Source organism: Callospermophilus lateralis, chromosome 7 (assembly GCF_048772815.1).
Source record: "Callospermophilus lateralis isolate mCalLat2 chromosome 7, mCalLat2.hap1, whole genome shotgun sequence".
In the NCBI taxonomy this organism is placed as follows: domain Eukaryota; kingdom Metazoa; phylum Chordata; class Mammalia; order Rodentia; family Sciuridae; genus Callospermophilus; species Callospermophilus lateralis.
The window spans coordinates 129,011,266-129,039,058 of record NC_135311.1 but is presented as its reverse complement, the minus strand read 5'-3'; the positions used below and the strand labels follow the sequence as shown (position 1 = coordinate 129,039,058).

Here is a 27,793-nt window from a genome sequence, read left to right as displayed (position 1 = left end):
CTGCCCCGTTTCATCTCATGGGGAAACTGAGGCTAAGGGAGGCTTCAGAATCTCCCTTACATACAAAGCACTTAAAACAATGCCTGGCACACTTAAAGAGCTTAGTAAATAGGGTGTCATTAGATTATTAGCTATGGAGCATTCATTGAGTGAAGCACTGCCATCGTCCTCAGGATAACAGCAGTTGGCATTACTGGGCACCTACTGGACTCAAGGCCCTCAGCCAACATTAAGAAATGACCCCAACTGAAAGCCAGAAAGGAGCTAGGTGCTGGCGACCTCACGAACAGTGCCCTGAGTGAGGGTCTTACACTCTAACTGGGGGAAACTGGACCATTTGGGATGTGAGCATCTCCAAGAGAGTCAGGGACCCATTCAAGATATAAGGGCTGAGACTCCTGAGACCTGCGGGCTTCTCACTCTGCCTGCGAACATGTTGGTTGAGCCCACAGAGTATCCTACCATTTTAAAATTTGTGGCTAACATAAAATCAGATCCCAAAGCCAGGTGTGGGGTTCACACCTGTGATCCCAGCTACTTGGGAGGCCAAGAAAGGAGAATCCCTTCAGCCCTGGAGTTGGAGGTCAGTCTGGGCAACCCAGCAAGACTCTGTGTCAAAAAATAAATAAGAATGAAAATCACATTCCAGCTTCTCTTGTGAAGGCCACGGCCCTCTTCAGAGCCAGGTATAGACCAAGTGGTCCTTGCCCGCTCAGCCATAGTCTCTGCCACTCCCTGCCACTGCCCGCCCAATTCACTCATTTTTACTTGACTGTGCCAAGAGACCCACCCTTTGAATTCATAACCCCAGTCTAAATGGTCATTTCCCCCAACAGAGCCTTGGAAGGAGCATTTTGCCACAGACAATTTATTTTCCACAACTGCAGCGTGACGGAAGTGTGCCCGTCGCTGGCTGATGTCTACCTTACCACCAGTTGGAGGGTTTGGAGACGGGCTCAGGGGCACTCCAGCCAGAGCGGATGGCTTCCCAGAACTTGGGCAGACGATCTAAGGAGAAAAGCCCATTGCCAAACAAGGGGAGCTCAGGCAGCTTGATGCCTGGCCTCTGCCGCATGGAAGTCAAGTTGTGGCCATGATGCTGGTGGGGACAGCTCTGGTTGGTGGAGCCGGCCAGACACTGCAGCTGGTTGGCGCCCCTAGTGGATGACACCATGCAGGTGCTGTTTTTGGAGCCGTCCCTGGCGTGCAGGCTGCCGCTGGGGGCGGAGTAACTTCGGGATGAAGTGCGTTCCATGTGGTCCAGGTAGAGGGAGTTGGCAGCTCGTTCCAGGTAGCTGGCAGCAAGCCGCGGCAGGCTCAGCGTTTTGGGGCAGTTGCTGTAGAAGGCGTTGGTAGATCGGTCCAGGTAGTTGATGCCTTTGATGAGCTGGTCCAAGAAGCTGGAGCCGGTGGGGCCCAAAGGCCGTTCTGAGCAGAGCAAGCAGTTGGGGCTGCCCTCAGAGGGCTGGTAAGAGGTCTTCCTGGCCACCTTGGAGCCTTTTTCCAATTGACTTGACTCCACGCACTTGGAGTTGTAGGGCCGGCCCATGCACACTCTCCCCTTGAGGAGTTTGGGGGAGTTGACACCCAACGAAGGCTCTGAGTGGCTACTGCAGGAGCTGAAGTCTGAGCCACTGGGGGTGCGGACGCGGGAGCCCTTGACGTCGTTGGCGTCGTTGGAGCCAGAGCCTTGGGTCCAGCCTGGAGTTCGAGCCGGCAAGGACGGGTTGTTGGGATTATTTGAACGGCTACTGCAAGAGTTGGATCTGCTCTCTGGGCGGCCAGACATCACTTTGGCTGGGGGGGGATCAAATTTGTGACTGAGCTGTGGCCGCACCTGGAGGTTGCTTACCTGGACCTGGAGAGGAGAGAGTTGGGTCGGCTCACCTGGATTCCCTCCCACCTCCCTCCAGACTCTCTCTCTAGGGGTTCCTCTCTGTCCCCAGACGTCTAGCACTTCCCTGATCCCTCTCCCTCTCCTCCCCACAGGCTCAGGGATTTCTTCAAACTGGAAGACCAATACCCCTTTCCTCAGAAAGTACAAGAGAAGGGCGAGAGAGAGGGAGGAGGGCAAGATCCTCAGAAAGACCAAGACTAGAGGGCCTCCTAGGAAAAGCAGAGGCAGGATCTTCTCTTTTCTCTAGCTCTCAATCCTGTTCTGAAATTTCCATCCACCTTTGAAGCAGGAACTCCAGGATACCACAAAGGCCAAGGACGGAATCTCTAATGAGTGAAATTGCAAGCAGAGACAGGCCTTAGGTGTTCTCAAGTAGCTTACCATCAACCATGCAATGCCCCCTAATACTGAAAAAAACTGTCTCAGCCTTGATGCGGTTCTACACTCAGAGATTCTCTGTGTGCCCAGCCCTTCACCCTGTGCCCTACACGGATCTACTCATTTAATTCCCACTACACATCCGTGTTCTAGTTCCAGTTGACAGATGGGAAAAACTGAAGCTCAGAGAGGTAATGTGACTAGCCTGCGATCACACAGCTTGTAAATTACAGGCCAGGGTAGCATCGAGGGGATGTCTGATGGCCTCCCGACAGACAATGGTATGTTGCCAGGGTGACCTCGGTCTCCCTGACGATCTGTTAAGCGTGAGTTTTCTCCACACTAACTCTGCGGGCCTGCGCAGGAGCCCTGGCAGGGAGACCCTGGGGGAGGGGGGAGAAGGGTACTAGCTAATCCTGGAACCAAGTTTGTCCTGACTACAGGAAACTCAAGTGGGGTTGGGGGTCCAGTGGAGCAGGTTTGCTCATGGGGCTGGGCTTGTGAGATCAGAACCTGCCAATTTGTTTGGTCTTGCCGCTCTCTGACCACATAGGATTTCCTCACTTGACCTGCCAGAGGAAGGGGCATTGGGGTTCCTACTCCTCCTGGCCCCAAAATAGGCCATTCATGGAGGATAAGACCTGGCCAGGCCAAAGAGATGCCCAGTCCATTTCACCACCTCCTGTCCCTGGGCTCAGCCTAGGCCTAACAAGGGCAGTGTAGTACCTGCTGTCCCCATTGTCCCTTGGCTCCTCAGTACTAACCGCCACCCACACCCCAGCCAGAAGGAGAGCTCCAGCCCCTCTTGCCCATGACTGCCCGCTCATGCTGAGCGTCCAGGCGCCTAGCGCCAGCACAGCTGTCTCGGAGCCCGCCCCATTCAGAAAGCAGCTGCCTGCCCGGGTCCCGGCCTCAGCTGCTCTTGTCCTTCGAGTCTGTACTGAGTGGAATGTCCAGACTCAGGCCTCCTCCCTGCCCGGCCCAGCCCCACCCCATCTGCTTCTTAAAAAAAAAAAAAAAAAAAAATGGAGAGGATTGAGGATTGACTCCCGCAGGACTGGCCCTTCCCCCTGGCTGGCCAGGCCCCAAATGTGACAAGGGCCCGCTCCCCTCTCACTCTGTCTCTTAGGAGGTAGATGACATAGACCTCCTCTGGCTCTCCACTGGGGATACCCTCATGCTGCCACTCCAGACTGCTGGCCATGTCATAGAATCATGGAATCCTAGCGCTGGGAGGGGCCTCCGGGGGTCATCCTGGCCAGGCCCCTGCCTAAGGGCCACTTTAAGTCTGCCAGGACAGATGGGTCCTATTTTTGAAACGAGGCTGGGGTGGCTGTTTTCCAGGGTTCCTTGTTGTTTTTCTCATCTTCATTGTGCTGAGAGGCAGGAGGTTTTCTGCTGGTTCAAATATAACTCGGGCTTGCTGCGGTCAGCACGGGCTTCTTTCCTCATTGGGTGGGCCAACATTTACCCAGGGTCCCTCAAATGCTGTCCCTTTAGGTGACCCATTTAAGGGCATGAATGCAGCTTCTTTTCTCCCTTCTCACCTCTCCCCACGGGGCCAACAGTCCCATGCTGACACCTACTCTGTGACAGGTTCCAGTGAAAGCCCAAGGACCCTGGGGGTTTGGGGGTTTTGGATTTTTTTGGGGGGGTACTCTGTATTGAACCAGGGGCACTTAACCACTGAGCTACATCCTCAGCCCTTTTTATTTTTTTATTTTGAGACAGGGTCTCCCTAGGTTGCCTGGGGGCCTCATTAATTGCTGAGGCTGGGTTTGAATTCATGATCCTCCTGCCTCAGCCTCCTGAGCCACTGGGATTATAGAGGTGCACCATCACACCCGGCCTGAAGACTCTTCAGAGAGCAAATCCTCTCAGAAACCAGCATCCCTTGTTCACTCCAGACATTTGTGTTGAATGAAGGAACGAGATTCTCCGTTGATGTCTCAGTGTGTTTGCCAGAAAAAGCTTCTCTCATATTCTTCCCCTGAATTTTGAAAATACAGTTTTGGGATCATAGCTCAGTGGTAGGGTAGTTGCTTTGTGTGCATCAGATCCTGGGTTTGATCCCCAGCACTGCAGGAAAGAAAGGGAAAGAAAGAAAAATTAGAAATACACTTGTTGGTTTTTTTTTTTGTGTGTGTATTTTATTTAAAGACAGGTTCTCGGGGCTGGGGATGTGGCTCAAGCGGTTGCGTGCTCGCCTGGCATGCGTGCGGCCCGGGTTCGATCCTCAGCACCACATACAAACAAAGATGTTGTGTCTGCCGAGAACTAAAAAATAAGTATTAAAAAATTCTCTCTCTCTCTCTCTCCCTCTCTCTCTCTTTAAAAAAAAATAAATAAAAATAAAGACAGGTTCTCACTGAGTTGCTTAGCGCCTCGCGAAATTGCTGAGGCTGGCTTTGAACTCGCAATCCTCCTGCCTCTGCCTCCTGAGCCACTGGGATTACAGGTGTGTACCACCGCACACGGCCTATCTCATATTTCTTTCTTTCTTTCTTAGTTGTAGTTGGACACAACACTTTTGTTTTCTTTATTTTTATGTGGTGCTGAGGATCGAACCCAGGGCCTCCCACGTGCTAGGCGAGCGCTCTACCGCTGAGCCCCAGCCCCAGCCCGTGATCTTTCTTAATGACCAGATTCAGTATTACAAAGCACTTAGTATAGGATCTCCCCGCTCCAGGCAGGATGGCATCAGCGCAGAGTCACTAAAGGGAAAGGCCTTTAGCCCTGGGCTGGCTGAGTTATGGTGGCCAAAGAGAGAACAGCGGGAGGGATCTGAGGGGCTTCCCCAAGTGGAGGAAGAGCAACTTGGGAGAAGAACAGGGAGACGGTGTCCACAGTCCACAGATGGGGCCTGAGCCAGGCCTGGTTCAGCTCAGGGCTGGGGACTGGTCGGGCAGGCGGGCAGCCAGCGAGAGGGCTGGGCTTCTGGGCTGTTTGTCCTGACAGTACCCAGGCATCGAGATCACTAGCCATTTCTGGCCTGGGCACTAAAGAGCTGCTGGAAATAGCTTGAGGACAATTATTTCTGGAGGAATGTCCTATTTCTCTGTCTTCCCAGAAAGCCAAACTGAGTCTCTGTGACCCAGAGGAAAGTCCCTCTCTATCTCCTGCTCCAAGGGGCCTGCAGGCCTGTTGGGGGCACAAAGCCTTTCAGAGTTAGAAGGGGCGGGAGCCAAGAGTAAGGACGAAGACTAAAAGCTCCCTTCCCTGATGGGGAGAGGGTTGGCTCCTTCTGGATCCCAACTCCACGTTGGTCCTGTTGAGGTCCAGCTGACTCTCAGTCTGGGGACACGTGATGGGGGAAAACGAAGGGAGCCATCTGCCCAGGCCCACCCCAAGAAGCCACACCGATGGAGCAACTGTCACGTGCCTAGAAGCTGAGATTGTTGCCTCTGGATCCTTCTTATCTACTCCCTCGTTTTTTTAACCCTCCTAGCACCCCCAAGAGGCAGGCATTGTTTTCCTGAGAAGGTCAGAGGAGGCTCAGAAAGGGCAAGAGGCTTGCTGCGCTCACCCAGCAACCCAGAATTAGCCCTACCTTCTGGGCTTAAGCACTTGAGCTAGGGAGAGGGTGGCTCACCCTTCTCATTCAGCAAGGGATCAGTGAATGACCCTGTGAATGGAGCCACATGGGAGCCGCATGGGAGGGGGGACATAGGACAAGTGGGCAGCTGTCACCTCCCAGCCCACTTCCTCCCACTGAGCCCCCTACCTCCCCGCCCTGGCCAGACTCAGCTGCCTCTCCCTCCCTAGAACTGCAGGATGGGGGCCAGGCTCTCAGGATGTCCTGGGTGGGTGTGGTGCCCCGCCCTGCACCATCTCCAGCCACAGCCCCGACACCCTGCCCCACTTGGACCATCTACAACTTTGGTTTCTTAGCTCCGTTGCCAAACCAGCTTTGGGGAGGCTGTCCCTCATCCTGCCCCACCCCCCTTTCTCACCTGACCCTCCCTCTCCCTGTGCTACCAACATCCTCCAAGACCAGCAGGGGTCCCTTCCCAGTTTCCTTGCACAAAGTGTCATTTCTCAGACTTCCCCAGAGTGCAGGGTGGAGAGCAGCCCCCTTCCCCAGAGACATGAGGATCCTGTCCCATTAGCACATATGGGACTCAGCAGTTCTTTACCTGCCACTCAGAAGTCTCTCCCCTCCCACTGAGATGAGGGGAGAGCCGGCTCCTAGTCCCTTCAGCCACGGGGCTCTTTGGAAGCATGCAGAAGCAACCCCAGCTCAGCCGCCACCGGCGAGTGGCCCCCAGCTCAGTCCAGGGACAACTGGAACCAAAAACCATAAAAATTTGGCCCTTGCTCTGTTTGAAAGGGCATCTGTGCCCAGCCCCATGTGACAGATGACTGGCAGTCTGGCTCACCTGGACCCCTCCCTGGCACTGAGCCAGCCTGCCTGCAGGGCTGAGAATCTCCCCTGGGCCAAGTTTCTGACCCTCCCCCACTCGCAGCTTCTGCCTGTGTCCCCCAAACCCTCAAGGATAAAGACCCTCCACTCACGTGCTGCCGAGAACAGTGCTTCCCCAGGTCCTTGGGTGGAAAGAACAAGCTGGGGCAGATCTGAGCTCAGGAGCACTGGGCAGGTGTGGCTTGGCAGGAGCCCCAGCCAGCAAGAGCTGCCCTCCTGTCAAGCCACCCTGGTCTTCTGAGGCAGAGCGCCAACCTGGGAGGGCACAGGGCTCCCCTACTCGTGGGGCCTGGGAAGTTCCCTCCAAGGGCCCATGGGAGGATGGTGTCTGCGTGGCCTTGTCAAGAGCAGACAGGCCCACAAGAGGTGGGACAGCAAGTGACCGGCCTGTGCTGTACCCCCCGGGCAGGGACAGCCAGGTTTCTCCAAACCTTGATCCCCTGTTGGGTAAGATGGGGGCCAGGAGGGTGCTCAGGGGACATTGCTGACTTGATGACTGTCGACGAGAACAAGCGTTTGCAAAATGCTCCATGTTCCACGTTTGGCTCTAAACGCTCCACCAATGCCCACACGGCCACTGAGCTCGGCTGGAGTCCTCTGCACTCAATTGTTCAATATTCTGGAACTGAGTGAACTGATGATTTAACCGTTGGTAGTTTGAAACCAGCCACAGCAGGAGCATTTACAGCCAGGAATGGACATACGGGACAAATCAGGACACCTTGGTTTGAGACCTGGTTCGCCAGCTCACCCCTGAAGCCTCGGGCCCCTGGCACAAAGTTCACCTCTTTGAACTCCGTTTCCTCATCCATAAAACCATAGGTGCTAGCTGTGACCCAGTGCTACGCTCAGTCTTCGCTTTACGTGCATTGACTCATTTATTCCCCTTTGCTAAATGGTCATAGCATCTCCCATTTTTGCTGGTGAGAGACGGGAAGGGCAGAGGTGCAGTAACTTGCCTAAAGGAACAGAACAGAACCCAAGTTCTGAGCCAAACACTTTGGCTCAGGTCTGCCCTTAACCTCTGGGCTCTACTGCCCCCTGACAGAATCGCAGTTGCCATTGCGCTTTTGGCATCTAATAGATGCTCCCCAGGCCCTCCCGCCTCGGAGGGCAGTCTCTTCTTTATTTATTTAATTAATTCTATTTTTTTGTGGTACTGGAGATTGAACTCAGGGGCACTTTATCACGGAGCCACATCCTTTTATTTTTTTATTTTTTTATTTTTCTTGCTGAGTTGCTGAAGCTGACCTTGAACTTGTGATCCTCCTGCCTCAGCCTCCCGAGGCACTAGGATTACAGGCGTGTGCCACCACTGCACCCAGTAAACCTTTTCTTGAATAGTCAAATATAACAGCTCAAATCTCCATCCTGGGGGCCATGGGCAATTCTGAGCCTTCCCCAGCATTTCAGAGGAAGCCGGCCGGGGGACTCTCAGGGCCTCTCGTCAACCTCAGTGGGAATCTCTGCTTCTGGACCCGCTCTCAGCCCCCTGTTGCTGCCTCACTGTCTGCGAGTGTCATCTTCTCTCACCCGAGCAGCACAGACAGGCGGCTGTTTCACAGAGTTCACTTAGAGGAGGAAACAGCACAGAGTGGAAAAGAGCTGACCCCACATGTGTGACAATCACTCGGCTCTTCATGCCCCCTGGCCTCCTTTCTCTCAGACCCAGGCCTCACGGTCAAGGGCACTGGGGACCCTTCTCCCTGTTAGCTCTCCCCACCCCCACAGCCCCCCCCCCCCCCCCCGCCCCGCTCAGGCCACTGAGCCTGAAAAGTTGGCCATTTCCGCATGTTGATAAGACCTGACATTTCCAGTTATCTGTTGGACCCAGAAAAGTGGTTCCCGACTCCCTGATTCTGACCTGGGCAGGAAGGCTTTCCTTCCCACCTGGAAAGGAAGCTGTTGGGCTTGCTGAGGAGCTAGCTTCCTGCGGCCACCCCCACCGCGATGCCTCAGCTGATGTCCTTCCTGCAAATGTGCTTTGGGCGACTGGATCCTTCCAGTCACTTCCTGAGGTCAAAGCTTTTGTTTTTCCCGGGAAGGAATTGAGCACTGAGTTCTGCTTCACCCCAGGTGGGGCAGCCGCAGGATCTCAAATCCCTCCTCTGTAAACCGAGGATGATAAGAACACCTGCCCACAGGCTGACCCCTGGCACGGAACAGGCTCTCAGTTAAGTACCTACACACTGGCTCTTGCCACCTTGTTCTCAGAGAGACCGAGGTCTAGGCCCAACTCTGGTATTAGGAGCCGAGTGAGCTGGGCCTCAGTTTACCCAACGGGAAAAGGAGAAGGAGGTGCAGAATGGTCTCTAAGGCCCATGCCAGGTCATGCTCTAGAGTGGCCCCCAGGAATCTCTACATTGTGCCCTGGGGGCCCTTCTAGACCTTGTCCTAAGTATGTCAAGTAGTTATTTTTTATTTTTATTTTTTGGTACTGGGGATTGAACCCAGGGGTGCTCCACCACTGAGCCACATTCCCAAGCCTTTTAGTTTTTTATTGTGAGTCAGGGTCTCCCTAGGTTGTTCAGGGCCTGGCTAAATTGCTGAGGTTGGCTTTGAACACATGCTCCTTCTGTCTCAGCCTCCTGAGTCCTGGGGTCACAGGTGTGTGCCACCTGGGCCTGGCTGGTTGATCATTTGTACCTTTTATAATGAGCTGGTTAACAGAAGAATTTCCCTGAGTTCTAGCAGCTCCTCCTCTGAGGAGGAGGTTACAAGAACCTCCAATCCTTAGCTGGTGGTACAGGACAGGACTTGTGACCAGTGTCTGCAGTGGGGGCAGTCTTGGGGGCTGAGCCTGAGTCCTTTGTCTTGTGAGATTGTAGCTAACATCAGGTGGATTGTGGCAGAAACAAATCCAACTGTTGGACAGCGAGTTGGCGTTAAAGAATCGCAGAATTGTTTGGTGTCAAAACGCACCTCGAAGCTTCCTTTGAAACCTGCTCCTGCCCACAAAGAAACTTGTCCCAGAAATAAGGACAGCAGCTGGCTCAGGCTGGGAAGGAGGCCCCAGCCACCACTGGGAGGATTTGGTGGGGGTTCCCAAGAGCCATGGTACTGCTCTACCAACTCTTCTGGACACTTGAAATCGTTCCCAGTGGTCAACTTGAAAGAGGAAGAGAGGAAGGAAAGAAGGAAGGGAGGGAGGGAGGGAGGGTTGGATGCTGTAGAAAAAGCCTGGTTGAGATGAGAAGTCTCAGTTCTATTTTTAGTCATGCCCTTGACCCACCCTATGACCTTGAGCAAGTCACAGCCCTTTCCCTGGGCCTCAGGGGCCAGTCTCTGCAGCCTTTCCAGTGCTAACATTGTGTTGGCTATTGTCTGAGTCCATTGTCTGCCACTATAACAAAGGTGATTTAAAAAGAACAGAGATGCATTCCCTAGGGTTCTGGACACTGGCAAGTCCGAGATCAAGGCGCTGGCATCTGGGGAGGGCCTGCCTGCTGCATGGTGGGAAGCGTCACTGGGTACAAGGGCCAGGGTGTGAGCTCAGGACTCTCTTCCTTTTCTCATAAAGCCACTATTGCCATCACGGGGACATCTAATCCTAATTACTTCCCCAAAGGCCCCATCTCCTAATACCATCAACATAGAAATTTGGGGATGAAGCTTCCAACGCTTGAACTTTTTAGGGACACGTTGAACTACAGCAGAGAGTTTTCATTTTCCTCAACCCTAGGTAGTGAGCATTTGTGGGGCACCTGCTTATTTAGGTGCCTAATTCCCACTCCAGCCACACAGCCCCTGGAGAGTAGGGGCTGTCTCCTCACCCTGGTCTCCCCCGTGCATAACACAGGACCTGGCACTTAGCAAGATGAGTGAAGGAAGGAAAATAAGAAGGATATAATACCCAGCACAGTGGCATATACCTATAATCCCAGTAACTAGGGAGGCTGATGCAAGAGGATTGCAAGTTGGAGGCCAGCCTCAGCAATTTAGTAAGACCCTGTCTCAAAATAAAAAAAATAAGAAAAGGTCTGGGGATGTAGTTCAGTGGTAAAGCACCCTTGGTTTCAATCCCCAGAAGGAAGAAAGAGACAGTAAGAAAAGAAAGGAAGAAAGGAAGGAGGGGAGGGAGGAAGGAAGGGAGGGTAGAGTTGAACCCAACAGCACCTAACCACAGAGCCACATCCTCAGCCTGCTTTATTTATTCTTTATTTTGAGACAGGATTTCACTAACTTGTTTAGGGCCTCACTAAGATGCTAAGGCTGGCTTTGAACTAGCGATCCTCCTGCTTCAGCCTCCCGAGCCTCTGGGATTACAGGCCCGCACCACCATGCCAGGCTCCCCTGAAGGCATTGAGTCTGTGATTTAGCCTGGGGTCTCCTTGAAACTGGGGCTCCCTCTACACACTTCCTCCTGCCTGGGCCCCCAGATCCCCTAGGCCCAGGAAGTGATGCAGGAGCAAGAGGGAGCTGAATTGGAGTCCCGGAGGCTCAAGACCTGGCTCCAGAACTAGACTCTGCCTCACCACCAGGAGAGTCTGGGTCACCACCTGAGGGCAGGAAGCCTTCCTTGACCTGGGTCGGAGTGCCTACCAGGTGGGCGGGCTGAGTCCTGCAGCCAGAGGCCCACGCTTGCCTTCCTTGCCCAGCCTAACAGAGCTCACCGCTCTGCCTGCACCCAGTCACCTTCACCCCTGAAACCACCACTAGCAGCTCAGCCAGTGCCAAGCAGCCTCCTGGGCAGGGAGGGCTGCGGGGGCCAGGAGACCTGGGTTCTGCTCCTACCGCTGCATCCCAAGGGCCAGGTAAGTGGCACTTCCCCCTCCAGCCTGAGCCTCCATCGCTACACCCTGTTTCATGCTTACAGTCATCGTGAGGCCTGAGATAGACAAGGTCTCATCGCAAGTCCCCTCCTTTTCCATAGTCAAGGACTCAAAAGCAAGCCTGGAGATACAGCTGCAGCTCCTGCAGCCCGCCCAGCTCCGCTCTCTCCCTCCTTGGTTGACATCATCTGATCCCCCACTTCTTTGCTGGCATGTCTGCCCAGGCCACCTGCTGCCACACCCAGTGTGGCACTGATCTGCCTGTATTCAAGCGCTACATAGACTATGGCATTATGCTGGACATGTTCGTCTGCGGCTTTCTTTTCTGGCCTGTGAAATGCTTTGGAGATCCAGCCGGGCTGACATGTGCAGCTGTGGTTCAGTCACTTGTGCGGGTTAGTATTGCATCTTAACAAACCTACCATCATTCATCCATTCTCCTGGTACACATTTCATTATGTCAAACAACACTTAAAAATTCTTGTGTGTGTCAAAAAATGTTTATGTGAAGATGAGCTCTAGGGGCTGGGGTTGTGGCTCAGTGGTAGGGCGCTCGCCTAGCATGGGCAAGGCCCTGGGTTCGATCCTCAGCACCACATATAAATAAATAAATGAAATAAGGGGATTGTGTCCAACTATAACCAGAAAATAAAAGTAAAAAAGATGAGCTCTCTCAAGGAGCTCACATTCACTTATCAGTGGTAGTCATCTTTTTTTTTTTTTTTTCCCCAATCCTGGGGATTGAACCCAGTGCCTCATACATGCTGGGCAAGCACTATACCACCGAGCTACATCCCTAGCCCTTTTGAATTATTTTGTTTATTTGTTTTGGTACCAGGGATTGAATTCAGGGGCACTCAACCACTGTGCCACATCCCCAACCCAATTTTCTGTTTTATTTAGTCTCGCTGAGTTGCTTAGCACCTTGCTGTTGCTGAGGCTGGCTTTGAACTCCTGATCCTCCTGCCTTGGTCTCCCCAGCCACTGGGATTACAGGCGTGCGCCACAGCAGCTAGATCACTACTTACTTTAAGGACAGCATGTTCTATACCCAAATTGAGACAAATGACTTGACAATGAGGCCGATGGGGGTGGGGATTCCCTGGAAGGTACCATCAATGATTTGCCACTCTGTCCAGTGCTTCCCTCGGACTAAGCCTTGTGCCTGGATTCCCAAGTGAAGGAGTTAGTGCTGCTACTTTAGCTGAGGAAACTGAGGCACAGAGAGGTGTCTTGGCAAAGCCACATACCTGGGGTTGGGCCAGAATTCAGACCAAGCCCGGTCTGTCTGACTCCTCTGCCCACATTCTCACCAGAGCAGAGGAGCCCTGAGCGGAAGAGCCCAGGCGGGAAGCACTGATCCGAGCAGGGGGTGCAGGGAGGGCTCCCTGCAGGAGGTGCCAGTGCCAAGCAGCCTAGGAAGACGGGGAGCTCTGAGGGGGCAGCCGCAGAAGGCATCGGGAGGAGGAGACCTGTGGGCCAAGGCAGGCCGAGCCAGGCCTCTCCCACTCCCCTCACCCACTCCCAGGCTCCTCCCTGCCCCAGGACTTTCTTACATTTCGCGTTTTCGTCGGCCTCTCCCCGGTCTGTCTGCTATTTGTCCTTTTGTCTTATTCCTCTTTTCCTACCGTCTTTCTCTTGGGCTAGCTCTTCCAGTCCCCTCTCCTTATTCATCTGTTCATACATGCATCTAGCCACCCCTCCACCCCCTCGGTTGATCCATCCATCCATCTGAATGACCTGAGCTCCAACTCGGTCCCAGGGCCATGGAGCCTGAGAGACAAGCCCTAGAGCCAGTGGTGAGGGCATCTGTCAAACTGAATTAAACCCTTACAGGAGCCCCTGCTACCAGTCCTCGCCCTCAGACACACCCAGGGACAATCACCCTTACATAAACTTCCTAGAAAAATCCTGGAGGCAGTCGTGGCTCTTGGGCACCCCCTGCTGCTCACTTGGATATGACACCCGGGCTGGAGAGTGCGAGCTGCAACTGCTGCCAGAAGGTTTGGGTTTTTTTTTTTTTTTTTCATCCCTGAGCAATTTCATTTTAGGGGTTTCTAACAGTGGGGTTCTAGTTAGAAATATTTGATGATCCAGGATTTGCCCGAACCAAATGCCAGAGTAAGAAGCAGTTAGGGGAGGGAGGGGAAGAGAGAGAGAGAGAGAGAGAGAGAGAGAGGCGCTTGACAGGAGAGAGCATGGGGGCTCTGTGGTGTGTTTGCATGTTGTGTGTATGCGTGCTCCTGTGTTGTGTGTACATGGTGCCGGGTGCAAATTTGGAGTGTGTGCTTGTCCAGCTCTGGCCACGATGGGGGTGCCTTCCCTGTGCACCCTGGGTGATCTCTGAGTGTACATGGAGGTTGTGAGAGCAGCTGCCTCATAGTTAGACAGGGCCACTCTGAGCCCGTGTCCCCAGGTTCCCTCGTAGGATGGGCTCCAGTTGTCCATCAATGTACCTGCATGGGCTTCCCTCCCGTCCCTCGCTTCTTCCTCCCCTGGGCGTGCTTTTCGGGGTTACCTTCTAAGTAAACTGGCTGCTCTCCAATTCGGTCTTGGAGTCTGCTCTTGGCGCAGGAAGGAGGCAGCCCAAGAGGAGATGCCAGCACACGGAGGTCATCAAAGTGCAAAGATGGCACTAGCCTGGGTCCATGGTGACATCGCTGTGCTGCTGTGTTAGCCAACCCTGACTGACTCACCCCTGCCTTCCGGGGGGTGAGGACACCCTTAGCATTTAAGGCTGTTTTAATGGGAACTTGTAACTTGTGGCGGAAAACTCTAAGAATTCAGCACTCTCCCGGTGAACGCCATGTGGGAGGCAGGTCAGCAGCCAGGTGTGGCCTTGTCCGGGAGGATGCAGCGCACTGCTGAGTGTGTGTGTGTGTGTCTGTGTGTGTCTGTGTGTACGTACCCTGTGTGCACTGACGCCTGCTGTGTACAGGGCCCTGTGAAGTGGCTGTTACAGTTTGAATCTGAAATGTCCCCCAAAGCCTCAAGGGTTCCGAGTGGGGCTTTGGGGTAGTGATTGGATCACGAGCGCTCTGATGGCACCAGTGGATTAATCTGCAGATGGCTGAATGGACTGTGGGGAGAAGGGGCCTAGTTGGAGGAAGTAGGTCACTGGGGACACGCCTCCCCCCACTTCCTAGCTGCTGTGAGCAGAGCAGCTTCCCTCCGCCCCACCCTGCCACCATGGAAGCTCAGGCCCCCACTGACCGTACCTGACGGGCAGGAGCCACCTGAGTCTGCAGGCTCCTGGTGGGAGCTGAAGGGTGGAAGGAAGAGAGAAACCAAGGTGTCTCTGTCCCTATGCCTCCTGCATGGCCCCCAGGACAGGCGTGGCTTGGGCCCAGCTTCTGCTGGGTGATCCTGGGAAGCGGCAGGGTCTGATCCCTGGGCTCTCCGACCTTCCCTCTCAGCACTTCCCCCGCCTAGGTAGCCAGTTCCCTGGACTAAACTCCATACTTGAGAGTTCTCTCTTCTGGTGTGACCTGGCTGGCCCCGGGTGGCCCTCTTACTTCCAGCCTGAGGAAGAGGCTGGTGGCTTATACCAGGCAGAGCCAAGGGAACTGCAGAGAACTGCAGCTGGGCCCCGGTAGCCTCACTCTGACCACCCCCCCCCTCAACCCCAATCCAGTCCTGTGAGGTTATAAATCTCATAATTGTGATTCTGTCACTTGCGTCCGAGAATATTTGAGCTTCGTAGCAGAGACCTGTAGCTGCCTCTGCCATCCATTCTCCCCCTCCTCCCCACTAAGAGGATTTTTACTGTGTGCAGGGCTGTGCAGAAGGAAAGCCACGTTCTCCTGCCTCCCAGGCAGACAGAGGAGGCCGGGGGCTGATTCCTGGGCAGGCAGAAGGGATGCCTGCAAATTCCAGGTTGAGAGCTTAGAGATAAGGCCTGCCCCTCGGTGAGCTGGCACCTGCCTGTGATCCCAGGAGAACTGTACACCTGAGGCCAGCCTGGGTGATTTACTAAGGCCCTGACTCAAAAATAAACAAATAAATAAAAAGGGCTGGGATGTGGCTCAGTCCTAAAGTGCTCCTGGGTTCAATTCCCAGGACTGAAAATGAATAAATAAATACAGATGAAGCCGGCCCTTGCCCTCTGTCAGTCTGGAATGCGGTGTGATCATAGCCGTCACATGCTGGACTGTTGGGGCTGCCTCCACAGAGTGACCATAAACTTGAGCTTAAACAGCAGAAATTATTCTCTCACTGTTTTAGAGGCCAGAAATCTGAAATCGAGACGCCGGCAGGTTGATCCCTTTGGAGGGCCACGAGGAAAGGCCCTTAAAGAACCAGGTGCTCATGGCGGTACTGGGAGGGGGTGAAACCTTTAAGAAGAGGGGCCTAGGAAAGGTCTTCAGGTCACTGGGTGGGGGGTGCCGAGGAAGGGGTTTGTAGGATACCGAAGGTCTCCTCCTCTTCTGCTTCCTACCGTGGGTGAGGGGTTCTGCTCCCCATGCACTCCACCACGATGGGCTGCCCTGCCACAGGCCCAAAGCAACAGGAGCGACCAACCACAGACTGAAACCTCTACCGCTGTGAACCTTTTCTCTTTATAAGGTGGTGGTCTCAGGCACTCATTATAGTGAAACAAAGCTGACTGACACGAGGGGTGAGGCTTCCGTGGAGGAATTCTGGGGGAACACGACTTGACCCGTAATACACGCCTTGGTCAAGAGGGCCCACCTTGGGGACGGAAGAGCCGGAGAGGGAGCAGATAAGGCCACAGAGCAGAGGGGCGAAGTTGGCATGGGCTTTGACATCCGAGGGCAGCAAACGTCTCTCTTCTTCTGTGTTATTCTTGTCTTCGGTTTTATTCAACCCAACCCTCATCATAGTAAGAGTCTTGAAGGGAACAAATGTCAACCCCAAAGGGTCACTGAGGACTATTTAATAGAAGCTGGGACAGGATTGAGTAACTTACCCAGGGCCAGTGAAGTGTCCAGAGGCCAGCTACAGTGAGGAACCGGTCCCCCCCCCAGGCCTGAAGGGGCAAAGGGAGGGAGCAGTTAATGGAGCCCAGGGATGGGGAAAAGAGAAGGCCACTGGCCATGAGTGAGGGTCTCTGGGGAAGACTGCAGCCATTACACACCTGAGGCCTATGAGTGGGGAGCCGAGGGACAAATTCCCCAATTGCTCTCTGTCCCCCAGTCTCCTCCTGGCACCTCCCATTGGCCGAACCAAGGCCAGGGCACATAGGAGCCCCCAGAGGCTACCCACAGGGGCAGCCAGCCGGGGGCTGCTCAGTGGGGCCACCCTAATCCCGGAGGCCCCCATTGCATCTATAAGTTCCGTGAGGTACCTCTGCAGGCTGCACAGAGGGTTCCCTGGTGGCTGAAGAGTGCCCGGGCTGTGGAAGGTGCCCTGTTGTTGAATGCAAATGTGCCAGGAGGGGTCCTGGTGCCTCTGTCCCTCCCCCCACGGCAGCTGGAGGGCTTCTCCCGCCCCCCCGCCCCGCCCTCCCCGGAAACCGTGGCACCTGCCGTGGGAATGAGGCTGTGCCCATTGCCCAGCGGCTCCTTGGGTTCCAGGTGAGGTGGCACCTTCCCTGAGACAAGAGCCACCTGTGCCTGTCCCAGCCTGGGTCCTCTCAGTGGCTTTTTTGGGGCCACAGACGGGACACCTGTCTGACCGTGGGCCTCTTTCTCCTCCCCAGTGCTGGGCTGCCATCAGAGAGAGATGGGCGGGTAGCGGGGAGCTTCAGGGCGGTGGGGCTCCAGAGGGGCCTGGGCTTACACCATTGTGCGTGACTCACAGTTCACCCCCACATTAAAGGCTCAGGGAAGTGCGGTAGGAAAAAGCCGTTTGGATTTTGTTTGACCTCATATTTCCCAATCTTTTTCTCGGGGGGGAGTACCAGGGATTGAACTCAGGGGCACTCGACCACTGAGCCACATCCCCAGCCCTATTCCGTGTTTTATTTAGAGACAGGGTCTCACTGAGTTGCTTAGCACCTTGCTAAATTGCTGAGGCTGACTTTGAACTCACGATCCTCCTGCCTCAGGCTTCTGAGCAGCTGGGATTACAGGTGTGTGCCACCGCGCCCAATCTCATCAGGTTATTGGTGCGTTACTGGATGCCCCCTGGGTTCTGCCCTGAGAGGTGATGCCATGGCAGCGAACCAAGCAGACGATGCCCCTGGCTCCGAGGGGTTCTGCGCTGGTGGGTTCGTCGATCCAGAAACTCTTCACCTCCTCCAGACACTGCTCTTCGGAGTCCCCATCCAAGAGCTGCTACTAAGCTTTTTGGGGACACGCAGGGGTGGCCTCCAGATGTGTCCAGTATGAATGTCAGGGTCAACTGCGCTTTCAGAGTAGGAAGAGGACGGCATTTAGAGTCCTTCAGGGGCGCACTCCTGTAATCCCAGCCATTCAGGAGGCTGAGGCAGGAGGATCACAAGTTTGAGGCTAGCCTCGGCAACTTATTGAGGCATAAGCAACTCGGTGAGACCTTCTCTTAAAATAAAAAATGGGCTGGGGATGTGGCTTAGTAGTCGAGTGTCCCTGAGTTCAATCCCTAGCACTGAAAAACAAACAGTCCCTTCAGCTACGCCTTTGTCGCCTCCTTTAGTAACTGTTATTGAATACCTACTATGTGCAGAGCTGCCTTCAAGGCACTGAGGATTTGAAGATGAATGAACTTGTGGTCCCCATGGATCTTCCTACTGGGTGGAAATAATGGATCACGCTCCAAGATAACGTCTCCCCGGCTTCCTAGACCTACCTCCTAACCCCTCACGCTCTTCCACCAGACCTTCACTAACACGTCCCTCTCCAGGGGTGGCTCGCCCTGCTTCCTGCCTAGGCTCATGGGATGGAACCCCCTCTCCTGGCTGGGCACACGTTCTCCGTGGTTTGCTCAGGTATCTCCGGGCCAGCCCCCCCCTACAGGGTTAATCAGCAGTGAGTGACAGTGTCCGCCCACACACATGCCTTAAGGATGAGACCCACCTGGCAGGGATGGTGATGGGCAGCTGGCCTCAGAGGCCGTCTCTCTCGGGACCAAGCAGAGGCCAGGTGGCTGCGTGTCTTGTGGAGCGTACAGTGTGACTAGGACTTGCTCAAGGCCACCTGGATAAGGGCTGAGGAGGTTTCTTGTTTGAAGTTGGCGGAGGGTTTGAACCTCCCCCCCCTGTGCCCTTGGGAGAGTCTCTGCCAGGCCAAACAGTGACAAACCGGGGGACCTTGAGCCAGTCCCAGCTCTTCTCTGGAACGACGCCCCGTTTTGGCCCCGTGGGTGTCAGGCCCTCTGTGGTGGCATCTGGGAGGGCTGACCTGCCTCCCTCTGTCCTCCTGGGCGGGGGTCTGGGGACTGGCTCCGGGTGTCAAAGCTGAGTAAATAAACACGCCCAGGCCCAGGAACGGCGGGAGGGCGGGCTGCTGGAATCTCAGTGTGAAGGGCTTTCACAGCTGCTTCAGTTCCTCCACACATTTTCCACAGACCCAGGCTACTGGAGTGGCGGGTGTCACTGTGGGTGTGACTGCAGGGGGTCCGCTCTAGCCAGCGGCCCCACCTGCCACCGGAAGAGGTCCACTGCACAGCTAAGCTTTGCCCTTCCCCAGGCTTCCAAGCTGTGGGTGCCCCGGAGGGAGCCACGCGCTGCCCTAGGGTGCCGAGGATGGACAGGAGGAGTCCCGGGGGAGCCGGAGCCGCTGGCCTTATTGAGCAAACATCGTATGGAGCACTCCAAAGTGCCAGGCCCTGGGCTGGGAGGCTGTTCCCAACCAATGACCAGGAGGGGCTCGGTCTTTCCTACAGATGAATGTCCACGGCCCCTGGGGTGGAACTGCTGGGTCACATGGGACTTCCGCTCCAGAAGCTTCCCCTTGGCTGGCAGGATCTCCCCCATCTCTCCAGGCGGATTTCTGAGCTCCAGCCACACCAGGCTCCCTTTTCTCGAACAAATCAAGTCCATTTTTGCCTCCAGGGCTCCACGCTTGCTGTCCCCTCCACTCAGAGCGCTTTACCAGCAGGACTTCCCGTGACTGGCTTTTACTTATCCTTTAGAACTTGATCCAATGGCTTTCCCAGCCCAAATGCCCCTTTCCCTCGTTCCCACCTAAAGGAGGGGTTCCTCCCGTTCCCATCCCAGCCACCATGCTTCCCGTCATAGCACCCACCACCTCTTTCCCCTGGAAATAGGCTTCACTCACTTAATGCTGAGTCCTCATTGCTCACCCCACTAGTCTGGAGCTCATGGCCTTGGACAGAAAGTGCCCAGTGAAATACTTTTACTTTTTTTATAAGGTACGGAGGATTTAACCCAGGGATGCTCTGCCACCAAGCTACATCCTGACGCTTTTTCTCTGGAGACACAGTCTCTGGTTAAGTTGCTGGGGCTGGCCTTGAACCTGGAATCCCCCTGCCTCCAGCCTCCAGAGTAGCTGAGATTACCAGGTGGGTGCTACTGCGCCTGCCAACAAAATCACTTTAATTGAGGTGGAGACCAATATCAATCTGAGACTCTGAGAGGTTGAACCATGAGCTCAAGGTCACAGAGTTTGGACGTGACAGAGCCGGGATACGATTGGCCAGGTCTGCCCGGCTCCTGGCCCCCACTTTCTTTCCTGGGAGAAGCTGGCCCTTCTGATGTAACCCTTTTCCCCAGTCCCTTGTTATCAGTCGGCTCTTCCGGGCCACCTGTGCAGTCACATGTTGGAGGGAACCCTGGGCCCTTCTATTGGCTGTTGGTCCTCTATCTGCCGTGGGAAAAGCCATGGCCTTGACCGTGGGAAACTTGGTGTTCTACCACCTGTTCTGGGGCCATGTCAGCCCCTTCCGCCCACCTTCTACATTATATTAGAGCCCCGGCTCCCTGATTCTTTCTAATCGTCTCAAAACTCACCATGCTCCGGCTGCTGGGTTCCCTCCTATGTGTGGCCCTTGGTAAGACCCCGACCTGTACCTCTGTCCCTGAGCTGCGCTGGCCTGGGAGCCCTTGAACTCTGCATCCACCTCTGGTTCCATGGGAGGGAGTCTTGGTGGACCCAGGGCATGACTGTGGGGCCTTCAGCTGGGGGCTGGAGGGAAGCTGTGGCCAGAGTAGGTCAGCAGAAACCGGATGCCCCCAAAGGCTGTGAGAGTCCTTGAACAATGTCTCATGGTCGAGAGTGTGGGACCCTGCACTTGGATGGCTGGGTTGGAATTTCCACTCCTGGGCTGAACACTCCAACTCTCCTCTTCCTCATCTCTCTGCCATATTACTGTCCATCTCAGGGCCATCTCCTCCAAGCAGTCTCCCTTGACTGACCATAATGGTAAAGGATAACGTTTACTGAGTGCTTACTGTGTACCTGGCAGAATGCTCGGGGCTTTTTTGTAGATGACCTCATAGCATCATCTGGGTCCCCTGAGGACAGTACTGCTGTCCCCGTTTTATAGATGGGGAAACTGACCCTCAGAGAAGTAAAGTAGCTCATCCTAAAACAAGTGACCTAGTTGCACCTTGGACCCAGGCAGTCTTCCTTCGAAGCTTCCTCTCTGTGTGACAATAGCTATCATTCCGAAGGGCTCATTGGCCAGGTACCATTCAATCCTCTCACTAAAGGGGACCTACACACTGGGGATGCTAGTTCAAATGTGGCTACTGAGGTCCAGAGAGGGAGAGGGGCTTGTAGAGAGTCACACAGCCAATCTGTGGCACAAATAGGACCAGGACCCTGAACCCTCTGGAGGACTGACACATCTACTCCTCACTCTAGCCTCAGTTTGCGGCCGACCTTCCTACAAGTCCATTGGCCGTGTTGTCAATGGTGAGGACGCGGCTCCTTACAGCTGGCCCTGGCAGGTAAGAGTAATGGCAGCCACACTCGTCCCCATTGTGGGCTCTGGACCCCAGCCTCTGGTCACATAGCATCCAGTCCCGGCTGCATTGCTTCCTTTCCAATATCTGCTTCAGCTTCCAAACCCCTTGGACAATCTGCTTCTCACAGAGGTTTTGCCCATGTGTAACATCTCACCGGGCTGTTTGCTGTTTAAAAATAGAATCTGGGGGCTGGGGCTGTAGCTCAGTGGTAGAGCACTTGCCTAGCACGTGTGAGGCACTAGGTTCGATTCTCAGCACCATATAAAAATACATAAATAAACTAAAGGTATTATGTTCATCTACAACTAAATATATATATATATATATATATAACCTGGAGTGAGGGCAATGTTTAAGGATGTGGCACACTAAGGGTAGAACTTCAGGCACTGTGTTTAGGGAAGGAGATTTTGGGGGACTCCTTTCTAGATTCCTTGAATCCCACAACAGGGTTGTAGAGTCTGAGAGCAGCAAAAAGATAGGAACTTTCTAGAAGCCAGTGGAGGGAAGCCCAGAGAGTCAGAGCCACTGTACTGTCAGCCATAGTAGAAACCAGTCACGTGGGGCTATTTAAATTTAATTAAAATTAAACGATGTTAAAAATTCAGTTCCTCCTTGGTAGCCACTTTCCAAATACTCATTAACCACACGAGGCTAGTGGTTGCCATCTTGGGAACCAAAGTTAATGGGACATGGTGGCTTCCATATTGGGGATCAAGACATGGTGGCTGCCATATTGGACAGCAAAGACATTCCTATCATCACAGAAAGTCCAGCTGATAGGGTCAGCATGCTTGTTCTGTGAAGGGACACACAGTCAATATGGAAGGCCTTACTGGCCTTATGGTGTCTGCATCTGCCACTGAGGCACGAGAGCCGCCACCGACAACACATAAATGAATGAGTGTGAGCCTGGTTTGGCCCCTGGACCGTAGCTTGCCAACCCTTGGTCTAGAGGGAACTTCTAAAATCAGGAATGTGTAGAGAATGAGAAATGAGGCAAAGGATTCTGGGTGAGCTGTGCGCCAACAGATCCCAGAGCCCTTGAGAGATCTGAGGGTCAGAAGAGTGGGAGGGGGTGGTGACAGAACAGAGGGCCTTGGGAAACTCTCAAGGTACGGAAGGTTTGGGGATGCCCTACAGATCAGAGAATGCTGGGGTTCCCAGAGAAGTCACAGAGCCTGGGGGACATAAAGCTTTAGCAAAATCAGAATAGGATCCCAGAGGGAAAGTGATAGGTCCGCCTTGAGCAGCTGCGTAGGTTATGCACTGCACATTTCTTTCTGTGTGGACAGTGCCCTCTAGAGTTGTGCAGTGTACAACCAATAAAATCATTGCTGATGACCCAGACAGGGGGGCCCAGACCACTCAGGTTCTTTCCTCCTTGGCCACCAGGTCTCCCTGCAGTATGAGAAGAACGGCGCCTTCCACCACACCTGTGGCGGCAGCCTCATCGCCCCTGACTGGGTCCTGACGGCAGGCCACTGCATCTCGTGAGTTCTCTCACTTGCCCCGGCCCTCCCCAGCTGCTGCCCCTGTGTGACTCAGGCGCCTGGGACACTGGGTTGGCCGAGGCCTAGACTCACCCAGCCTCCACCTGCAGGAGCTCCCTGACCTACCAGGTGGTGCTGGGCGAGTACGACCAGGGTGTGGAGGAAGGCCCCGAGCAGGTGATCCCCATCAACCCAGGGGACACCTTCGTACATCCAAAGTGGAACTCCAACTGCGTGGCCTGTGGGTGAGTAAACCCTCCGGTGTGGGACCGGGCTCTTCCACCTGTCCCTCCACGACCCAAGAAGAACCTGAGGAGAACCGCAGGGAGAGGGGGTCTGCCAGCAGCCTCAGCCCAGGAGACCACCTTAAGCCCTTCAAGCTCAGCTTTCTCCTAAGCAGAGCCCTTGAAAGTGCAGCGTAACAATGAGACCCCACCCATCCTCGCAGGGCCCCTGGGGTGAGCAGAGAGACAGCTCAGACCCTGGAGAAACGGCTTGAGGGACAAGCAGGCACAGGAAGACAGAGGGCGGGATTTCTCAAAGTGGCGTCCAGGGGCAGCAGCGGCTGTGGCCCTTGGGAAGCCAGGATTCTTAGTCCTCTGGGCCCAGACCCACTGCCTTGGAGATACTGGGCCGGGCCCCAGCAACCTGTGCTTACTGGCCCTCCAGGTGTCTCCCATGCAGCTAAAGTGAGAGGGCCACTGGGAACATGGCCAGGACCACCATGAAGGCCAAGGCCAGCAAGGCTGAAGGGGCTCTGGGGGCTTTTCTTAACTGCTTGACAGATTTCAGAGCAGGGCAGAAGGGGGGCCCCTGGAGCCCAAAATGCCCGCACTAGGGGCCACAGGTGGGAGCTGATCCCCTGCAGGCCCCGTGTGACTCTCCCCCTGCCCCCAGCAACGACATCGCCCTTGTGAAGCTCTCACGCAGCGCCCAGCTGGGGGACACTGTCCAGCTCGCCAGCCTCCCTCCAGCTGGTGACATCCTGCCCAATGAGACCCCCTGCTACATCAGCGGCTGGGGCCGCCTTTACAGTAAGTGCTGACCCCTCTAGCCGGCCCCAGGGACAGTGGCAGAGGGCAAGGGCCGGGGGTCAAAGGCCACACCAGGATTGGTCCTGGCACCTTACTCCCGTCCCTTTCCAGCTGCAACCTGTCCCCCATCCTCCCAGACGTGAATGTGTTCAATCAAACACTTTGGGGTATCTGTCGGGTGCCAGGTGCCAAGGATGGAGCGGTGTCAGTCGGATGCAGCACTGCAAGCCCCCCCAGATCAGAAGAGCTGTGTGCCTTGAGTGCCCCACTGTCGGGCTCCTCGCCCCCACCCCCAGGTCTCCCTCTCAGCACTCTCTATCCCCACAGCCAACGGGCCTCTGCCGGACAAGCTGCAGCAGGCGCTGCTGCCCGTGGTGGACTACCAGCACTGCTCCCAGTGGGACTGGTGGGGCTTCTCCGTGAAGAGGACCATGGTGTGCGCTGGCGGGGACATCCGCTCCGGCTGCAACGTGAGTCAGCTCTCACCTGTGCGTGGTGGCGTGGGGTGTGCAGTTCCCTGAAGTCCCTCTGCCACCTGCCTGAAGGTGGAGGAGGTATCTTGCCCACTTGCTCCTTCCACCCCCAGACTAGGCAAGAGTGGAGCCCAGACAGAGCCGGGCCTGGGAGTGAGGAGCCCTGGCTCCTAGGCCCAGTTCGCATGCAGACTTGACCTGCAGAAGTCACTGTTTCCCCGGGGCCTCAGGCTTCCCCATCACTTCCAAAGCCCTGTCAACGATGGCTCTGAGGTTATAACTAACATTAAGGATGTCCTCAGGGCTGGGGAGATAGCTCAGTTGGTAGAGTGCTAGGCTTGCAAGCTCAAGGCCCTGGGTTTGATCCCCAGCACCATTTAAAAAAAAAAAAAAAGTTCTCTTTGTTCTGGGGGCGCGAATGGAAAGTACCGTTTTGTGGAGTACTTCGTCTCTACTAGGTGCTGCGCTAAGATCCTATATCATCTTGTTTAACCCACACAAAATTGTATAAGGCAGATACTATTTTTCCCATCACAAATAAGCACACGGAGATGGGCGCAGTGGCCCACACCTGTAATCCCAGTGGGTCAGGAGGCCGAGGCAGGAGGATCATGAGTTCGAAGCCAGTCTCAGCAGTTTAGTGAGGCCCTAAGCAACTCAGTGAGACCCTGTCTCAAAATAAAACATAAAAAGGGCTTGGCGTGTGACTCATTAGTTAAGGGCCCTGGGTTCAATCCCTGGTACCAAAAATAAAAAACAAACAAAAAGATAAGCAAACCAATTCCCAGAGAATTCATCTCCTCTGAGGGATGCTCAAAAGCTCTAAGGTTCAGAACCAACTCACCCCTCCCTGATGTTCCAGGGTGACTCTGGGGGACCCCTCAACTGTCCCACGGAAGATGGCTCCTGGCAGGTCCACGGGGTGACCAGCTTTGTGTCTGCCTACGGCTGCAACACCCTGAAGAAGCCCACGGTGTTCACCCGCGTCTCGGCCTTCAATGAGTGGATAGAGGAGGTGAGGCCTGGCGGGGGGGGGGGCTCTGGAGAGGAGCCGCAGCCTGAGGGGCCTGGGAGGCTCCTGAGGCCAGGGCCCTCGTGAAGACATTCCATGGGGCCTTGGGGGGTGTTGTCTGCTGTAATGGGGCCCCAAGGGCCTCTGGGTTTTCTGGGGAGCGTTGGGGTGTTTATGAGGTATTTTCTCTGGATCCCGACCTTTCTTATTCTGGAGGACAGAGAGGGATGCCCGACAAAGGGCTGCCTGAGAGGGGACAGATGGGAAAACGACAAGAATGAGGGAGGCGGGCGGGGTGCCGCGGTACACACCTCTAATCCCAGCACCTGGCAAGGCTGAGGCAGGAGGATCGCAAGTTCAAGACCAGCCTCAGCAACTCAGTGAGACCTTGTCTCAAAATAAAAATAATAAAATAAAAAGGGCTGGGGATGTGGCTCAGTGCCTCTGGGTTCAACCCCAAATACCAAATGGATAAATAAAATAAAAAAGAAGATGGTGAGCATCATGGGACAGGGGACACTCCAGGCCCCAGGGAGAGCACAGCCCTCATGTGGGGACAGGAGGTCAGTGAGGACGACTATCGTTCATGGTAACAGTAGTAGCCCGCGTACAGGAGTGCCAGGCCCAGGGTGAGAACAGAACCTGGCCAAGAGCTGGATCCAGAAGCCCCTGGCCAGTCCTCCTCCTCCTCCCGCTATAGAGACGGGGAAGCCAGGGCTCAGAGAGGTGCAGTCGCTCTTCCAGGGTCACACTACCGGGTGGTGAGTGGCAGGGCTGGGAGTGGAGCCCAGTTCCACCCCATTCCAGAATCTGTCCTCCTAACTAGGGTATTCTGTCTTGTGTTTTTCCAGACCATAGCAAGTCACTAGCTCCACGGCCCCGCCAGCAGTGTGGATGTCACTCCCTTCCTAGAGAATAAAGAATAAAGATCTCAGAAAGCCCCGAGTCTGTCTGCCTTCATTGACTCACCATTTCCCCTCTGACTGGTTCTTAAAATCTTAGATCTGAAATGCTCAGGGGAGGCCAGATCCAACCCTCTCAGATGAAGATGAGAAAACACGAGGCCCATAGAGAAGACGTGGCGCCCCGCCATCCTGGTTGCCTGAGGGTTTCCAAGGACTTTTAGTGCAGAAAGCCCCTGGAAAACTGGGTCAAGGTGTTCACCGTAGTGTACAGTCACACACAAACCAGTGGCTTTTAATAAAGGTGTTAAAAATGGAATAAAAACCTGCAGGAAAACTGACCTTGTCAGCCTCCTGTAGGCTCACGGTACAGTGGGGAGGACCGTGGGTTTTCTATTCTGGGGCTAGAGAAGGAGGGCCATGGTTGTTCATTCACTCATCGAACATTCGTTCCTTGTTCCAGAAGAAGGCTCAGAGGGGGAGGAAGATACGGTTCCTGCGCTGATATGGCTCATTATTTAAAGAGAAATGAGTAAATCAGAGTCATTAAACATTTACTAGCTACCTACGTATAGCAGGTTGAGGGCTGGGAGTTCAGGTAAGTCGGCCAACCTCACAGTTAGCCTAGGTGCATAGGGAAGGAGATGTCCACACTGGCGTACGGGGGCTGTTTGCCAAGCTCTTGTTCCCTCTGCCACGGCATCTGGTGGCTGCTGGTCAACCTGGTCCCAGAGTGAGCTGTTGTGGAGCAGAAACTCCACCAAACCCCTGATGAACATGTCACACAACCAAGAAATAAATTCTGTTTGTCATAACACTAAGCTTTGGGATAATGTTTGTCACAGCAGCACGGACTTAACTTATTCTGGCTGACAAAATGAGTTTGGTGATTATCCTTCTGCTCCATGCTATACTGCACATATAAATATCCATAAACAATATATTACATTGTTTTTTTTTAAATACAGACATGTTATGTGATCTGACATGCAACTCACTTCTCCATTTAATGTTTACTTTTTTGAGCTGCAATTGTGCTGCTTTAATCTATCTCTAGTTCACTGCTGAGAGCTTGTAGGGTACCTCATTACGTAACACCACCAATTATTTATGCTTTTCCCCCCAACAGTGGACATTTACACAGAGCCAATGTTTTTGTGATTACAACCAGTGCTTCAGTGGATGTCCTTGGACTTACCTCCAGATGCACATGTGCGAGATTTCTCTAGGGAATATTCCAAGAAATGGGATTGCTGAGTGGGAGGGTGTACTCATTTTCAACTTTACCAATTACCAAATGGTTCTTCAAAATGATTGTATCAACAATACTTCCTAAAATCCCCCCTCTTTTCCCTTTTCTCTAACACTGCCCCCACACATGACAAACTGCCCACATTTTTCTCCCAAGGCCACTCGTGGGATTTCAACCGTCTCCACAAAACTTTCCTCCAGCCCTCAGCCCTACTCTGGCTCTTACAAAACCCAAGAACTGGTCTGGCAAGGCCAGAGCGAGGGCAGGCAAGGAAGGAGACTTCTGTATCGTGGGGGTGTGGGGGAGGGCGAGAGGAAGTTCTGGAACCACACACACATGAATCATT

General features: G+C 54.3%; 2 protein-coding genes across 3 annotated transcripts; one reads left to right on the top strand and one right to left on the bottom strand.

Moving 5' to 3' along the window:
- Positions 1-925: 925 nt before the first annotated feature.
- Positions 926-1,789, bottom strand: LOC143403058 (uncharacterized). The gene has a single exon (XM_076860645.2). The coding sequence runs from the start codon at positions 1,787-1,789 to the stop codon at positions 926-928; it is 864 nt and encodes a 287-aa protein (XP_076716760.2).
- Positions 1,790-20,322: 18,533 nt separating this feature from the next.
- Positions 20,323-26,162, top strand: Cela3b (chymotrypsin like elastase 3B). Of its 2 annotated transcripts, none has more exons than XM_076863263.2 (8): positions 20,323-20,362; positions 21,178-21,263; positions 22,677-22,774; positions 22,885-23,019; positions 23,672-23,808; positions 24,136-24,278; positions 25,144-25,296; positions 26,145-26,162. In XM_076863263.2, the coding sequence occupies exons 1-8, from the start codon at positions 20,323-20,325 to the stop codon at positions 26,160-26,162; spliced, it is 810 nt and encodes a 269-aa protein (XP_076719378.2). The 2 variants fall into 2 exon arrangements, with proteins under 2 accessions (XP_076719378.2, XP_076719377.2); XM_076863262.2 differs by having other exon boundaries at positions 24,136-24,282; positions 25,109-25,296.
- Positions 26,163-27,793: the final 1,631 nt, after the last annotated feature.

Coding starts and splice junctions, on each gene's coding strand:
- LOC143403058 (XM_076860645.2), bottom strand. CDS start 1,789: ATGTCTGGCCGCCCAGAGAGCAGATCCAACTCTTGCAGTAGCCGTTCA.
- Cela3b (XM_076863262.2), top strand. CDS start 20,323: ATGCTCCGGCTGCTGGGTTCCCTCCTATGTGTGGCCCTTG. Junction 23,809..24,135: donor CGGCTGGGGCCGCCTTTACA/GTAAGTGCTGAC, acceptor CTATCCCCACAG/CCAACGGGCCTCTGCCGGAC. Junction 24,283..25,108: donor CCGCTCCGGCTGCAACGTGA/GTCAGCTCTCAC, acceptor AAAAGCTCTAAG/GTTCAGAACCAACTCACCCC.